Below are 17765 nucleotides of genomic sequence, written 5' to 3'. Positions count from 1 at the left end.
AACAGAGTCTAGAAACCCACTCGTCAGTTTCAACAGACCTGCTATTTATCCACTTTTCTTAACTCACTAGTAGCCTGTTGTGTTTCTATACATTAACATATGTACATACAGATATACGCGCTTGAATAAACCTGAAGACCTCGTCACATTAATTTTGTGTACCTTTGAGAGAGATACAGTGAGAAATGGGGCATATTTACGGAGAAAGTGATAGATAGGTGAACAATACCGTAAAAATAATAGTGTAGAAGTGATAATATATGTAAAAAGCACAAGTTCTAGCCCCGCCCCAACTTCCTGCCTCTGTTTAAGGCCTAAACGGCTAAAAAACTACATTTCCCATGGTGCACCTGGCTCACTTTTGCTTTGATTAGTAGCAGCGTGTCCTGCTTTTCCCTCTTGTGTCTCTGAGTCTGTGAGCAGCATGGCCTCTGAACTCGGTAACCTGCTTTTCTTTATTTTCGACTTTAAATTGGTTAGTTTACCGCTTTTAGGCGAGTTAAGCTCTTTTTGTAACGGCGGGGTTTATTTTGCAGCTCTGTAGCAGCAGAAAACACCATGTTGCTGAGAGTTAATGGAGTTTTTAATGGTGTATAGTTGCTTTATTTACACGGTAAAGTGTTTCTGCTGTGTAGCTGTTAGCTTGTGTGTCGGTGTGTCCTGTCTTGTGCAGTTAGCTTGTGTTGTTTGTGTAGTTTATCCATAGTGTAGTAGTTTGTTGTGTAGTTCTCCATTCATCACTTCCAGAACCCTTCATGAGCTTAAAATGGGCCTTCAGAGAGCAGGACAGGGGGGGTCTACAGGACAGGGGGGCTTATTCTGCTATTCAGCAATAACATTAAACCCACTACCTTGTATTTACACTCATTGTCCATTTTATCAGCTCCATTGACCAGATAGTCTCACTCTGTAGTTCTACAGTTACAGACTGTAGTCCATCTGTTTCTCTGCATACTTTGTTAGCCCCCTTTTACCCCTGTTCTTCAGTGGTCAGGACCCCCACAGGACCACCACAGAGCAGGTACTATTTGGGTGGTGGATCATTCTCAGCACTGCAGTAACACTGACGTGGTGGTGGTGTGTTAGTGTGTGTTGCGCTGGTCTGAGTGGATCAGACACAGCAGTGCTGCTGGAGTTTTTAAACACCTCAGTGTCACTGCTGGACTGAGAATAGTCCACCAACCAAAAATATCCAGCCAACAGCGTCCTGTGGGCAGCGTCCTGTGACCACTGATGAAGGACTAGAGGATGACCAACACAAACTGTGCAGCAGCAGATGAGCTATCGTCTCTGACTCTATCTTTAATTTAATATACGATTAATTCATTAATTAGTTCGTTGTTGTGTTTGTTCTCCAGCTGTCCTCAGTGTGTCGGATAAGAGCGGGCTGCTTGATTTCGCCAAGCGGCTGGTGTCAGTGGGGCTGCAGCTGGTGGCGTCGGGCGGGACGGCTAAAGCGCTGCGGGATGCCGGCCTTTCTGTCAGGTGAGCATCACATGGGCAGAGCTGAAGACTGACCGCAGTATCTACCAGAGCCGTCACGGTTATTCTGTTACACTGGATCACTCGATTTAATAAACGTGTTGATTAAAATGTTCCTTCCCAAAGAGTCATCAGTGATTAGATGGTAGTTTACATGATAATCAGCCTGGTTTAAATTCACAAAAGCCAACACATTGACACACATCAGCCTGCAGCAGATTAGCTCCGCCCATTCATGTTATGTCAGGTTATATGTAGTGCTTCAGCCTACCGCAGTACAAGACAGCCAATCAGAACAGAGGTCATGTACATATTTCAGTTTTAAATGCACAGAAACAAAAACAGCCTGTTTAATTCTAAGGGATAAAAAGACGATTAAAATGGTCATGTAAAAGGTAATTATGACTGATTATATGAAATATTATATTTTTACCACATTAAGCCACACAGATTTTGTTACTGAACATGAAGAGGAACAATTAAATGCAAGAAAACAGTAAAAACTCTTTTAACAGTAAAAGATAGAGCCTGATAGACACACTCATTTCTGTGCATTTTTGCCACGTATATTTCTGTTTTTTACAATCTGAGGAAGTTTAAAAGCTTTTATTTTTCCATTGAAGTGTTCATGACTTGGTTTTGTTCATGTAAGTCAGGTTTTATAATTTGGTTTTTACTGAGAATGTGATCAATAATGAACAGTGACTGCTGTAATATTAACTCTTCCTTTGCTTTGTTCTTTTCAGAGATGTTTCTGAGCTCACTGGTTTTCCTGAGATGCTTGGCGGACGGGTCAAAACCCTTCACCCTGCTGTCCACGGCGGCATTCTGGCCAGACACTCGCCATCTGACCAGGCCGACATGGAAAAACTAGGCTTCAGTCTTGTGAGGTGAGACTGAAAAACAGTCAAACTCTCGACTCTTCCTTAAAAAAACTGACCCGTTTTCCAGCATTTCTTGCCTGTCCTGTTCAGAGTCCCTCTGGAGATTTCACATGGTGAATGAATGTCATGTGATGGTCACACGAGGCCTAATTAGATTTGCTAACTTGCTTAACTCGAGCTCAGAGATGTGTAGAATGAGAAAGAAAGTGCTGTATCTAATCACTGCAGATTCAGATGATCCTGCTGTGACTCGAGGCTCAAGATCTCTGATTGGCTGTAAAGAGGAGTGTAGTAGAATTTGATTGGTTGAGTTGCACATGATTTTAACAGGCTATTATAACGTTTGATGTCCACCAATCTGAAAGTAGGGCTTATTAGTAGAAATGTTTATATTTGTTATTTGTTGGATGCCACATGACCCAGATTATACAGTTGTACACGAAAAGTTTAGGCACTTCTGGTCAAATCTGGTCAAAAGTTGTGTTTTTTTTGTATTTTTTAAGATGAAATAAAGTAACACATCCTCTACAGAGAACACACGTAAGTATAACATTTTGGAAATTTGGAACAATTTCTGAATTTAACATACTGGGGGGGAAAAATGTAATATAAAATATGCCATAATTTTTGCACAGCTCACATTTTATGTTTCCCCCAATATGTTAAATTCAGCAAATAAACAGTACTTGTGCACTGAAATGTGTAGGACTGTGTTTTCTGTAATGAAACTTTATTTTCGCTTTGAAAATCAACACAATATGGAATTTAACCATGGAATTTGATGTCTCATTTTATGACTTGCTTTGAGGTTCAAGACCATGTAAGCTCTTCAGAGGAATAGTATGCATGCAGATATCATGCCTGAACAAAAGGACGTCTATATGGAATTTAGACATCAGACAAAACAGCTTCAGGTTTTGGGGAAAAATGCACAAGTTAAATCATGTCTTGGTTCTCGTTTATCAGGCAAAACATTGTTTCAAATGGCCCCTGGCGAGGTAGCTTCAGCTTCTGTAATGTTGCATAATAACAGTTTTGTGATCAAATTAAAGAGTCCAGATTCTACGACCACAACGTTTACTAAACTGCACTTTTATTATAGTCTTTTATTTCACACATATTAGGCTTCAATTTGTGCTCCGTGTTTGCTTCCACGTCCACTTCAGTGTTAGGGGCTTTCTCAAAATTACTGGACCAAAAAGTGTTAGTTTTGATCTCATATAGCTTCTTTATTCGTGTACCGTTTTACCTTTTTGGCTCTCTTTCCACTCACGTTACACCTTAGCCCTTTCGAGACAAAACGTTTGGGTGCTCCAGGTCTAGACTCTCTTTGGTTGTCCTTTTCAGAGTGGTTGTGTGTAACCTCTATCCATTTGTGAAGACTGTGGCGACTCCGAACGTGACCGTGGCTGATGCAGTGGAGCAGATTGACATCGGTGAGCAAGACGACCAAGCATAATTATTTGAGTTATGTCTGATTTGTTTTAAACTGGAAATTATGGTTTGTTTATAGCCTTAGGCCCAATCCCATTTCTTTATTATTTCCCTAGCTCTTATTTTCAAGTTTCTCCTTGCCACTTGGAACTGAGTTACAAGTTAGTAGTTGAAATTTTCCCCTCTGAAATGGGACCCTCAAATAAAAAGAGCATTACTTCATTAACAGCTACTGGCGCTGCTCTGTAGGCGACCCTGCCAGTCTGCAGTGACCGCAGAGGAGGGTAAAGTTCAGCTCCTCACTGCTGGTCTTTAGTTATGTTTAGGGAATCAAATGCCTTCAAAGAGGGGGGGGGGCAATTACTATTATCACCCACCCCTATTTCTTCAGGGATATGAAGCTGAAGTCGGCTAGTCACCACCTTCTTGTTTGCATCTTTCCGCTCCATCTTAAATGATACAGCAGTTCTGATGCCTGAGGTGCCAGAATGCAGAACTGCTGCACCATTTAAGGTGGAACAGTAATTTAACTAGCTACCAAGACATCAGCATACTGCTAGCGATTTTTTAAATGCTTTTTATGAAGGAAAGGACCATAATACATTTAATTGACATAAAACTAAGATAATACTCTACCATGATAAGATTTTGGAGCGTATTGGTCAGCGCTCATTTAACCCTGTTGTGTCCAGGTGGCGTCACCCTCCTCCGCGCCGCAGCTAAAAACCACGCCCGAGTGACCATTGTCTGTGATCCGTCCGATTATGACCTGGTCGCCAAGGAGATGGAGTCATCTGACAACCATGACACCAGCCTTGATACCCGCAAGACTCTTGCTCTTAAGGTGAACTTAACAAACGTCATAGGAGTGAAGCTCTTGCAGAATGATGGTCCATCACAGTGGTCACCAAGCCTCTTCCTGGAGATCTACAGTCCTGAAGAGCTTTGCTTTAAAAAATACATCTAACATGATGACTCCCCCTTACCTGACACTAGTGCTTCTGATCCAACCAATCAGAAAGCACAGAAGAAGTTAATTAGCTGGAGCCAGTGTGGCAGATTGGGGTTGGAACTAGACCCCACATGAAGGTTGATCTCCAGGACCAGGGTTGGTGAACACTGGTCTACTGTAAGCCTCAATACATTGATTGGGTTTTGGTAACTGTAGCTCAATCAGCTTGTTTTGGAAGAACTTACATGTACCATGGATTAGTGTTATATCTAATACATATACACAATGTATATCTTTACATATTAATCTCGGACGCATAGGCTCGAAACGAAGAGCCGGCTTGATGTTCAGGTCTCAAATGCAAAGTCAGCATTATTCTGATGAAGGTATGATGACAATAGTAGATAATTCACTCACATCCTCAGAAGATGTGTTCTTCACCACGTTTTGAGTTCTCGTTGGATTCTCTTCCACTTGTCAGATTCATCCTCTTGGGGAAGGGGTTTGAAGCACAACCCACACTACAAAATGCATGTTGCATGTAATTACACACCTCCACCAGAGAGGTCTCCAAATCCCCAAAATCTAAAATCTTTAACTGCTAATATGGTACCAGAGAACTTGTAGAGAGGAGAATTATCACTCTGTAATGTCTTCCAGGGTTCTCAAACACTAGAGGGCGCTCCTGAGTGAATCCAAAATGAATGGGTTAATATGGAGCATTTGAGCAAAATCATAGTTTGTAAATGCTTAAACATTTTTAATATAAAAGAATACAATCATTTCCTGAACATTGAACAGCATAAAACATTTTAACGCTGCTGTTATATTTTTAAGAGCTTTTAAACTCGAGTTATAGGAGTTTAAAACGGCGCCTCATGTACGTTCATGACGTCAGTGAGTGCGAACAGCCAATGAGCTGCCCCGCTCGCCAACCAATCAATACTCGGTAGCAGCAATGTTGCCGTCCTGCTGCCCAAAACCTGTTTGCCGTTTACTGTAGAAAAAAAGAAACGTACAGTTGAGTTTCTTTGCTTTTTTTAGTGAAATACATTCTTCTACTGTCTGAAACTAAAGGAAAGTTCTGGTTCAGTGATTAGAAACTATTTTAACTTTTCATTTTAAGCCATTTAGCTTCATTCCCTCCCATTCATTGAGGACATGCTCGCGGGTGCCCTCTGGCGTTTGGCAGTCCTGTTTTTGATATAATGGGGGAAATAGGAAGTGGCCAGACTCCTCATAAACCAGCACTGATGCTACACTATGTAGCTATGAAGAGGTTTGCGGCAGCTGCAAGTAGCAAGTAGTTGAGTTGAAAAATGTAGGCACGTCCTTGTTGCTTAAGGACAGCGAAAAGTTGGCTTTGTCTGAGTGGTCAGCACTCTATGACTGTTGCTTCTGCTTTGCAGCTCACCTTTATTCTTTGCATCAGTAGCTGTTTGCCATCTTACATTCTTTGCAGACTTTTTTTGCTAATTCTTAAATTCTGCGTGCAGCGGTGTTGTACCGTTAGCGCTGTCTGTTGGATGTTTGAATGTTTTTTTTCTTAAGATTGAACGTATCCCTTACTTTTCTTTTGCCCACAACCTGCATGTTAGTAGCCTGCAAAACTGTGATCTGCTTTCTGTGTTTACCAGCCACTTTGCACATCTGACGTGCTTCTATCAGGTCTGAATAAAGGTTTAGTTTTCAGAGGTTTGCCTTTTGGCCCATTTGGCCTGTTTGGCCCGTTTGGCTCCTTTAGCTGTGTTCAGACTTGCACCAGCATCGTTGCGGTTGGTATTGAGCAATACGCGTCTCCAGTATTACCACCCTCTAAACACTCAACCTCCACTCTTAAGCAACAGAGTCAGTGAGTAAAAGCACTGCTTATCTTCTCTCGGCTGAAAACATCATTGATTATTGAACCCTTTGCTAATCAGGTTGTTTGAATAGTGTGTTGTAATGAGAGTGGAGATGTACTGAGAATGTGCCCCGATTGGTGGTCACTGGGTCATGGCCCAGATTCCTGCTGACCTCAGTGGCGGGGCGAAGTCCAGACGGAGAGGGTCATGGTGTTTATCAGTGTTGTTTGGTGGGATATTTAGTGTCTGTCAGAGTGTTGACTCATCATGTCCTCATATGATCTTTGAGGTGAGCGACCTCTAGTGGAGAAGCTGTAATGTGACAGTGTGAGAACTTGAATCTGCACCTTTTATAGGTTAGTAGGAGGAAAAGAAGTTTGGGTGCCCCTGATCTCAATGCCTGACTACTGTTTATTTGTGGAATTTAACATATTGGCAAGAAAATAAACAGCAAAATGTGTACCGGGCAAAAGTTTTATATGTGTATTTTATATATATATAATTAGGAAGTGCTTAGAAATTCTGTGATAATGCGGCATTTTTGCTCATTTTTAAGAGGATTTGTTAACCTGATTTCATTTAGAAAATTGACAACATAGATTGCACAGGGTAGTTCAAACTTTTGCAAACAAATTGTGCATATTTGGGTCTTTATGAAGTATACAGGTATCAAAGAGTTTGTATTTCTCTCTTTTCTTTCATTTTTTCCTGTATTTAACTAATTATAACCATACACTATTTGTTTTATAGGTACTCAGTGTTAGTTTACAATTAAATGGCCTGTTTTTTAATTAGCATTTTTGAGGAGAAGTTCAGCTTTTTTTTCCTTCTTCAAAACATCTGTTCTGTTTACTTTGAGCCTCCTTCAAAAAGAGTAGAAGTAGTGACATCTGACGGTTTTATCTGGATTTGCTTTGATGTAAAAGTTTTGAAATTTTCATCAGTTTTGTTTTTACGTAGCCTTTTCATTTTGATATTTGATTTCGGTTTAGTTTCGGTGAGTTTTAAGAGTGTGTTAAAAGTTAGAGTTTAGTTTTTATTTCCTGAAAAGTAATAGTTTTAATCTAGTTTTTAAATTTTAAATTTTAGTTTTTAATTTTATGATAAGCGCTGTGGTAGCAGGTACTTGATGAGAGTCGAATAAAATGAACAGCTTTTCTTACAGACCCAACACTTTAACTCTCATTCACACAGTGAAAAATTCAATCTAGAGGTTTTTCTCAGTAATTCTATTTCGTTTTTGTTCAGATTTAGTTTTTATGTTTTTGAAAACTGTATTTTTTTTTTTTTTCTTTTATCGTTAACAAATGCTTTTTTCATTGCTGGTTTTCATTTTAGTCATCGTTTAACTTTAATAATGCTGCTGTAGTTTGGGAAAGAAATTACAAGTGTAGTTAATCAGCCACGACGTGTGTTTCTTTAGTTGTGCACTGTAGCTGAGTCTTGGAGTTTATCGCTATCTGTTAGCATGATGCTACCTGCATGCCTAAACAATCAAACCACTTCAAGTTGTTGAGTAATCTCTGCTAGACTCGCTCGTGTGGTTTGATTCAAAGTGGACAAAAGTGTGGTTCTGTAAACCGAAGCTGTAGCCGCCTTATAACCTTTCGTCTCTAATGTATTTATTTTAATGTAGTCTGTTTGTGTGATGATCTCTGCAGGCTTTCACTCACACGGCTCAGTACGACGAGGCGATCGCTGATTATTTTCGGCGCGAGTACAGCCGCGGAGTTTCTCAGCTGCCGCTCCGCTACGGCATGAACCCTCACCAGGCGCCGGCTCAGATCTACACCCTGCGCCCCACCCTGCCGCTCACAGGTCAGTATCATTTACCTTATATATTGTGTTGATGTGTTTTATTTAAGTGGAAATGGAGTGAGTTAAATTTTTTCATTATTTTGTTAATTTAGTTTATGTAACAGTGTTTTTTTTGTTTGTTTGTTTTTCTCTGTTATTAGTTTATTTTTTTGCTTTTTTTGTGGTAAGTTTGGTGTTTTTGATTTTTTTTTTCATGTTTTTTTTTTGTTTTCTGTTTCAATTTGTTCAGAAAAACTAAGTACTGTTTGGAATAAACATCAGAAATCTATTCATCAAATAATTCATCAAATATTGGATCTGACTGTTCAGCTCTGACAAACTTCCAGAAATATAATAGTTGATTTTCTGGTTCTCTCTCTCTCTCTCTCTCTCTCTCTCTCTCTCTCTCTCTCTCTCTCTCTCAGTGCTAAATGGTTCTCCAGGCTTTATTAATCTGTGTGATGCTCTGAACGCGTGGCAGTTGGTCAGAGAGTTGAAGAGCTCTTTGGGAATGCCTGCAGCCACATCCTTCAAACACGTCAGTCCAGCCGGTGAGCGCGCACACACACACACACACACACACACACACACACACACACACACTAGGCATGTGACAAAACGGGTAGCAAAACCTCATAGTTCACCGACGAGGTTTGTACTGTAAATATGCTCTGCATATCTTAATGTAAATCATCTCAACAGCCAGATCGGAATTCCCGTTAAAGCCTGTTAGCTCAGTGTGGTTCGCTGTTGCAGGTGCTGCTGTCGGTGTTGCGCTGAGCGAGGAGGAGGCCAAAGTGTGTATGGTGCACGACCTGCTGAAAGACCTCACACCACTCGCTACCGCCTACGCCAGAGCCAGAGGTACCGCACACACCAACACGTTACTGTCAGACTTCACTTTTCTGCCATTCTAGTACTGATTTTGTTAGGTTTTAATGCAGTCGAGCGGCATTTCACCAGCCTGATGCAGCTATAGTGTAGCAGTTACTAGAGGTGGGCAATATGGCAAAAATATATCATGATACTTCAAAATACTTTCACGATATGTAAGATTTAATAAGGTGGAACAGACAAAATAGAACGTGTAGTACAACATATAAAAGTACTATAATAATAAGAAGAAGAAAAAGAAAAAAACAACTATAGTGATTATTATGCATTACTATGCATTATGTTTTATAAAGTGCTCTGCATTAAATCTAGTTAAACAGCCTAATTGAGCCATTTTTGTTATGAAACATGTAGTTAGTGTCCTTAAAGTACTGATGATAACCATGATATGCTCAGAAAAGCATATTGTTACATAATTTGTCTCAGTAATGATAAAATATCGTCATATTGCCTGCCCCTATCATAATCATAATGGTCTGATGAAGGATATCAGTATATATTTGAAATGGTTCAGTTTCTCATGAAATTGCAATTTTCACCATTTATTTTGTGATTGGTTCATACATATTTATATGCAAATTATAACACAATTTTAACAGAAAAAATGTGTGTATAGATCTGGTCTCTGATGCAACAAAACATTTGATCTTCAAAACACTAATTTTACAGAAAAAGCAAAAAAAACCTCAACTTTATTGTAAGTAAGTGGAACATGAATTTTTTGGTCATTTTTTGTAGTAATTGTTGATCCCATCGTGAAATTTTAACATGGTGTAAAAGGCAGCCGGTATTGTTAAGTAAATAAAAGCCAAATATGGAGATAGAAGTTTGTTCTATACATTATATACATGTGTTGTATTTGCGTCAGACACGTTTTAGAACATATGTTTGGTACAGGATTGGATCACATTGATTCTTTTTAACCTCTGATATCAGTGTTTTCTGCTGATGCTCATATACCATCTCTTATATTTACACATCATGCTAAAGCAACAGTCTGAGTGATCATTTTACATGTCAGTCAAATTAGCTTTTTCTTTCGAAGTAGGCTGTTCTGCTAGATTCACTGGCACTCAAAATGGTAGCCTAGCAACACTGACATGCCAGGCTTTTATTTTTTTTCCCCCCTCCTCTATTCGGTCTCAAAGAGCGAGATTAGTTTTAGATTTTTGAGTAGTACTAGTTAAATAGGTAGATACATAACGAGTGTGTAGTCAGTCGACTCCTGTTTAGTTCACTAACAGCCAATCATAATCTTGTAATAGTTATAAATGTCTGTATTGTTCGTCAGGTGCAGACAGGATGTCCTCATTTGGAGACTTCATCGCTCTCTCTGACCCCTGTGACGTTCCCACCGCTAAGATCATCTCCAGAGAGGTTTGTGTGCTGCAGTGCAGTGATGGGTTCATGCTGAGAGTGAGGCTGGAGGGCTATGTCATTTATCATTCAAAACCATCACAACCTTTTTCTCAAGTTCTCCACGCTGCAGTCGACTGCTTAGCGCCCAGCTCATGTCTCTGGATTCACCCTCCTCTCTGTGCTCTCTCAGGTATCAGACGGAATAATCGCTCCTGGCTATGAAGAGGAGGCCCTTCGCATTCTCTCCAAGAAGAAGAACGGCAACTACTGCATTCTGCAGGTAACAAGTACTTACATACTAGTGCTTCAGACAAGCTCAGTCACTCAGAATCTTCTCATTCACCTTTATTCTCTTTTTCTTAAACATGCACCCAACATCCACTCTGGTGGTGGACAGTTAAAGGCTGTAGCTTAGTTTGTGTTGGTCATCCTGTCTCGTCATCAGTGGTCAGTTTCTGACCACAGAGATGCTCTTGTGGATATTTTGGGTGGTGGAAAAATAATAATAAAGTAGCCAGTCAGTGGAAGAACAAGGTAGGTGTTTCGAATAAAGTGGCCAGTCAGTGGAAGAACAAGGTAGGTGTTTCTAATAAAGTGGCCAGTCAGTGGAAGAACAAGGTAGGTGTTTCTAATAAAGTGGCCAGTCAGTGGAAGTACACGGTAGGTGTTTCTAATAAAGTGGCCAGTTAGTGGAAGTACAAGGTAGGTGTTTCTAATAAATTGGCCAGTCAGTGAAAGAACAAGGTAGGTGTTTCTATTAAAGTGGCCAGTCAGTGGAAGTACAAGGTGGGGTTTCTGATGAAGTGGACAATGAGTGTATATCTTGGTCATTATAAATGTTCTGCAGTAGCTACTCAGCACATCCGTAGTCGAACGTGGTAAGATTACATTCATTCTTAGCCTTTTTAGCTTCTGAGTAACGTTCTTTTAAACGTGCCTCTCTCAGATGGACCCAGATTACGAGCCCGATGAGCAGGAGGTGAGAGTGCTGTTTGGACTGCACCTCAAACAGAAGAGGAACAACGCTGTCATTGATAAAGGCCTTTTCAGCAACATCGTCTCCAAGGGAACGGTGCGCTGCAACCATGGCATTTTTCAGTAGGGGTGTCAGTCTCCTTAGGAAATGGTTCAGTGCATCATTTTTAAATTATTTAGAATTGAGTTGACTTGACAAAGCAACTAAATGGTTTCCTTAGTCCTGTTCTGCTCAATTATGCTGCTCTCTAAATTTAAATTTCAACAGCTTTATATCTTGGGCCACAAAACTGTCCCAAATTATATCACAATCATCTCTTGCACAGATATACATGCATATTGGCTTCCACCTGGGATACCATAGCAATGGTCTAGCAAACACTTTAGCAACCACCTGGGACACCATAGCAACAGCCTAGCAAACACTTTAGCAACCACCCGGGACACCATAGCAACAGCCTAGCAAACACTTTAGCAACCACCTGGGACACCATAGCAACAGCCTAGCAAACACTTTTGCAATCACCTGGGACACCGTAGCAACAGCCTTGCAAACACTTTAGCCACCTTCTGAGACACCATAGCAACAGCCTAGCAAACACTTTTGCAATCACCTAGGACACCGTAGCAACAGCCTTGCAAACACTTTAGCCACCTTCTGGGACACTATAGCAGCAATCTAGCAACACCTTAGCAACAACTTGGAACACCACAGTAGTGGTCCACCTGAGACACCACAGCAATGGTCTAGCAACACCTAAGCAACAACCTAAGACACCATAGCAGCAACCTAGCAACGCTTTAGCAACCACCTCGGATACCATAGCAACGACCTAGGAACACTTCAGCAACCACCTGGGATACAGTAGCAATAACCTAGCAACACCATAGCAACCTCCTGGGATACCACAGCAGCAACCTAGCAACACCTTAACGACCACCAGTAGTACCACAGCATAGAACTTAATTGTATTATATTTGATCATAGATTCTAACTTTCCAAAACTTTTCCAAAATCCAAGAATCATCATCTTTTAGATTGATTGACTGATGAATTTACACCCCGTAGTTAGCAGTGTTATCATTAACTGGGCTTTGCTTTGTGTTGATTGCGTCTCACACTGTTTCCCCTGTTTGTCGGTCATTAGCTGTCTGAGAGGGCTCTCCGTGACCTCATCGTAGCCAGCATTGCTGTGAAGTACACCCAGTCCAACTCTGTATGCTACGCTAAAGACGGGCAGGTAAGCAAACAAGCTGATATAAAATGCAAGCATACCGTTCACTCCAGTCCAGAAAGGAAAGGAAGCTGCATAAACAGTTTGTTTTGAATTCATTATTTTTGTGATGTCTTGAGAACCAGCTCATTCGCATATATCCACCTAGTTAGCCTATAGCAGTTTAGCCCCACCCACTCACACTGAAGTTAGGAGTGTTTCAGTCCTGTTTTTGATTGAAGCACAATACAGCACAGCCGGTCAGAACAGAGGTCGTTGTGGGGCGCAGTGGTCCTAAAATACAAGGGAAGATGTGTGATGTGGGCCTTTTAACTAATTAATAAACAATCTTGGTTGTTATGAATCCATGCCGTAGAAAACCACTGTTAGCCTCATGTTTGGCTCTTACAGAGTCTAAAGCAAAGATAATTGAGATTGATGTGATCTAGTCAGATACACTGGCCTTCAAAAGTTTGGGGTTTACATAATGTCTTCAATAACTGATTGTGTTTTCTTTGGTTTATGTTGAGAAAAACCATGTGAGCACTCAGACCTTTGGGCCAAAAGCTCTTCAGTATAATAGTATTGATAATTTAAAACGGTTAGTAAATTAACAGAATAAGGAAAAACTTTGCTTGTACATTTTTGCCGTAGTTGAAATATTAATGTTTTTTTCTGTTGTAAATTTCAGTAGAAAGTAGTTCTGAATGTGTGTTTGTGTGCCAGGTGATCGGTATCGGTGCCGGACAGCAGTCTCGGATCCACTGCACTCGTCTGGCGGGTGATAAAGCTGACAACTGGTGGCTGCGGCACCATCCCAGAGTGCTGGGCATGAAGTTCCGCTCCGGGGTCAAACGTGCTGAGATGGCCAACGCCATCGACCAGTACGTCAGCGGCACCATCGGAGAGGTACGCTCTAATATAACAACACAGTCTCGTATTCTTCACCCAGTCAAAGCTGCTCTCAGTGCCCGTCGCCACATCCACAGTTCAGTTCTTTGTGTCCATGAAGCTTCCTGAGTATTTTCATAGTAGTTACTAATTAGTCCTGTGTCTTTACAGAATAATCTATTGTAGTTACAGTATAATCTGTAGTAATTACTGAATAATCCATTGTAGTTACAGTATAATCTGTAGTAGATACTGAATAATTTATAGTTGTTACTGAATAATCCAGTGTAGTTATTATAAAATCCTGTCTTTACAGGATAATCTATTATGGTTACACTATAATCTGTAGTAGTTACTAAATAATCCAGTGTCTTTATGGAATAATCTCGTCACAGTATAATCTGTAGTAGTTACTAAATAATCCGGTGTCTTTATGGAATAATCTCGTCACAGTATAATCTGTAGTAGTTACTAAATAATCCGGTGTCTTTATGGAATAATCTCGTCACAGTATAATCTGTAGTAGTTCCTGAGCAGTTCTGTTGCAGCCATATTGAAAGGAGGCGCTGATCTCAGATCTTCAGTCTGATGCTGAGGTGTTTGCTGTTATCAGGGTCCTGACCTGGCCGTGTGGAAGGCTCTGTTTGAGGAGGTTCCTGAGCCTCTATCGGAGACTGAGAGGAAGAACTGGCTGAGCTCTCTGCAGGCTGTAGCTCTCAGCTCTGACGCTTTCTTCCCCTTCAGGGACAACGTCGACCGCGCCAAACGGGTAACAAACACCTCGTCTTGTCTTTCACCAATTTTGATCCGCACTTGATTTATTTTAAATATCTCTGCTTCCCTTTTCTTTCTGTTCTTCCAAATCATATTAAGTTTATGTAGATTAAGGCCTAATACCTCAGTTTTGTGGAAAATCAGATTTATATGCTTGGCCCCCGTATTTCACGTGACGATCAGAGCTATTCAGTTGTTTCTCCCTTGTCAGCAAACCGATTGACTCTTTATTGAAGTTTCTTTCCGTAACACATTTGCAACTTTTCCCATTCGTATTTCAACCAGTGAACTGCCTCCTATTATAAAATCTCAGGTCATACAATGTCCAACCAATCAGTGTCATACAAACTGAATGCCTAAATCTCTCAGACTTGCTTTTGTGGTTTCTGACACCGTATGACAAAATTATCTATAAAAATGAGGGTAACACTTTATTTGAACGCTGCTACATAACATTGACAAAACCATGCCATAAACATGTCCATAGTAGATGTCATAATGTTTGGTGTTATGACAGCTTATGTCATCTGTGTGCTCTAGTTAGTCATCATGATATCAAATATTGGTATCTGTCATGACAACTAATAGTAACGTTAACATGACTGCTAACTTGGTGCTGAAGATGTAGAAGTGGTGGACAGCTTTGGCCTCCTTGGACCAACTATCAGAAGATCTAGCAGTCAAGAAATGTGCTGTGGTATTCCAGGTGGTTGCTAAGATGTTGCTAGGCCATTACACTGGCCAGGTGGTTGTTAGGCCATTGCTGTGTGATCCCAGGTGGTTGCTAGGCTGTTGTTATGCTATTCCAGGTGGTTGCTAGGCCATTGCTTTGCTGTCCCAGGTGGTTTTTAGGCCATTGCCATGCTATCCCTGGTGGTCGCTTGGGTCTTCCTAAGTTGATGCTGTTATCCCAGGTGGTTGCTAGTATGTGTGTCTGTATGTAATGTCTACGATGGTCAGTGTGAGATGTCCTTTGTGACATCATTTTTAGCAGTTACATTTGATTTTCAACATTCATGCCGTTCATTTTCTCTAGGGGGAAAAAATGTTTGAACGAACGCTGTATGAAAACCGTACATCTGATCTAAAAGCACAAGCGCACTATTGCCATATAGGCTCTACGGTCCTTCATAGTTTCATGGTTTTTGCTCGTAACCCATGAAAACAGTACCAAAAAGCATAGAATATTAAGAAGATAACAAAGAACAGCTTTTTTGTCAAGCCAACTTATAACACCATATGACCTCTTCCATGTCCTATTTGCAGCACAGCTGTGTCAATGTTATGTAGCAAAGGTTGAAGTAAAGTGTTACCCATATGGAGTGCAGCCTTCAGAGCTCTTTGTACTCAGTTAATGTATTTTCATGATGTTCACTTTCCTGTTTTTGTGTTTGCAGAGCGGTGTTGAGTACATTGCTGCCCCTGCTGGCTCCACTGCTGATGAGGTGGTCATCAATGCCTGTAACGAGCTGGGCATTACTCTGGCGCACACCAATGTGCGCCTTTTCCACCATTAAAAAAAAAAAGGGGTCCTACACCAGCACCCCACCATGACCCCACCCTAGACCCAAACTCCTTAACATTTTCCAAGTAGGGCCGCATGAAACGAAAGCATATCAGGATACCATATGGAGATCGGTAACAATTTTGCATTGGTGATGTGAATACAATGTAGTTAAAACTGATGTGGTGATGTTAAAGACTAGCTTGAGTTAGGTTTAAAGCACAAATGCTGGCTCATCCGAATGCTTTGATGATCACAGCAGTCAGTAAAACTCACTGAGTTGGTTCAAAGCTCATTTGCACATTGCAGCCTTCTTCAATACCAGGATTTCAAAGGTCAATATCGCAAAACCGATTGAAACAATATATTGTGCAGCCCTACATATTAACCCTTAATGTTCACCTAATTGGATTCCACATAGCATTAACATAACTACATTCTTTGGAGTAGAACAGGCAGATCTGCCACCATGGAGCTCTTTCCCTAACAGCCTTTCTTGCACTAACTTCGGTCCATGTAGTGTTGATACATTCCCTAACGTCTACTCAGAACATTCCCTTTTTCTACTGTAGTAAAGCACCTTCGAGTGATGTCAAAATGCCTTTAGATTGAGTTAAATGGTACAGATCTTTAGCTGACACTGCGTTCCACTGTTCCGCATTCCACTCTGTACTGCCTCTAGTGTCCGAGAGCCATCGCGGCTGAAACTGAAGAGACGGAATAAACAGTTTTTCAAAGATTTTGTCGTCTTGGTTCATTGAAGATGTCAGTGGGAAGTATCTGTATTATATCTACCCTGTATATCACACCTGTATGAGCTTGTCGGACGTCCCATTTCAAAACCATGGGTAATAATATGGAGTAGAGAGTGTGTGAGAATTTGTGCCCATTCAGTCAAGAAAGCATCTGTGAGACTGACACTGATGTTGGACAAGGAGACCTGGCTTGCCAGTGTTTTGATTCATTCTAAAAGTGTTGAGTGGGGTTGAGGTCAGGGCTCTGTGCAGGCCACTGGTGTTCCTCTACACTAAACACGTCAAACCATGTCTTTACGGAGCTCGCTTTGTGCGCCGGGGCTCAGTCATGCTGAAAAAGCAAGGAAAGGCTCTTCCCCAAACTGCTGACACAAAGCAGCGTATACTTGTCTAAAATGTCTTTTTATGCTGTAACATTATCACCCTTCACTGGAACTAAGGGGCCCAAACCCTGAAGAACAGACCCAGCTCATTATCCCTCCTCCACCAAACTTTACTGTTGGTGCTAATGCATTCCGGTAGGTAGTGTTTTCCTGGCATACCCCAAACCCAGATTCATCCTTCAGACTGACGGATAGTGAAGCGTAATTCATCACTTCAGAGAACGTTTTCACTGCTCCAGAGTCCAGTGGTGGCGCTTTACACCACTCCAGCTGACGTTTGGCATTGTGCATAGTGAACTTAGGCTTATGTGCGGCTGCTTAGCCATGGAAAACCATTTCTTTAAGTTTCTGACTCTCAGTTCTTGTTCTGATGTTGCTTCCAGAGAACATTTGGAACTCTAGTGTGTGATACATCATAAGATATGGTCTACCGCTTCATGGCTGAGCTGATGTTTTCTTTTCACAAAAATAGAAAGCGCTTACAGTTGTCTGGGGTAGACCTAGCAGGGCCGAAATCTCACAGACTGACTTGTGGTAGAGGTGGCATCCTATTACAGTGCCACGTTTAAAGTCATTGAGATCTTCAGTATGACCCATTCTACTGCCAGTGTTTGTCTATGGAG

General features: G+C 41.1%; 1 protein-coding gene across 1 annotated transcript; it reads left to right on the top strand.

The window, feature by feature from the left end:
* Positions 1–386: 386 nt before the first annotated feature.
* Positions 387–16743, top strand: atic (5-aminoimidazole-4-carboxamide ribonucleotide formyltransferase/IMP cyclohydrolase). Its single transcript, XM_036564049.1, has 15 exons — positions 387–440; positions 1359–1485; positions 2229–2372; positions 3714–3802; positions 4493–4644; positions 8258–8414; positions 8819–8944; positions 9150–9257; positions 10579–10664; positions 10837–10926; positions 11593–11718; positions 12770–12862; positions 13562–13744; positions 14340–14495; positions 15898–16743. Exons 1-15 carry the CDS (start codon positions 425–427, stop codon positions 16015–16017), a joined length of 1773 nt encoding a protein of 590 aa, XP_036419942.1. The 5' UTR covers positions 387–424; the 3' UTR covers positions 16018–16743.
* Positions 16744–17765: the final 1022 nt, after the last annotated feature.

This window comes from Colossoma macropomum, unplaced genomic scaffold (genome assembly GCF_904425465.1).
Source record: "Colossoma macropomum unplaced genomic scaffold, Colossoma_macropomum, whole genome shotgun sequence".
Classification (NCBI taxonomy): Eukaryota; Metazoa; Chordata; class Actinopteri; order Characiformes; family Serrasalmidae; genus Colossoma; species Colossoma macropomum.
The sequence above is the reverse complement of the archived record's forward strand: the minus strand, read 5'-3'. Positions and strand labels throughout refer to the sequence as shown.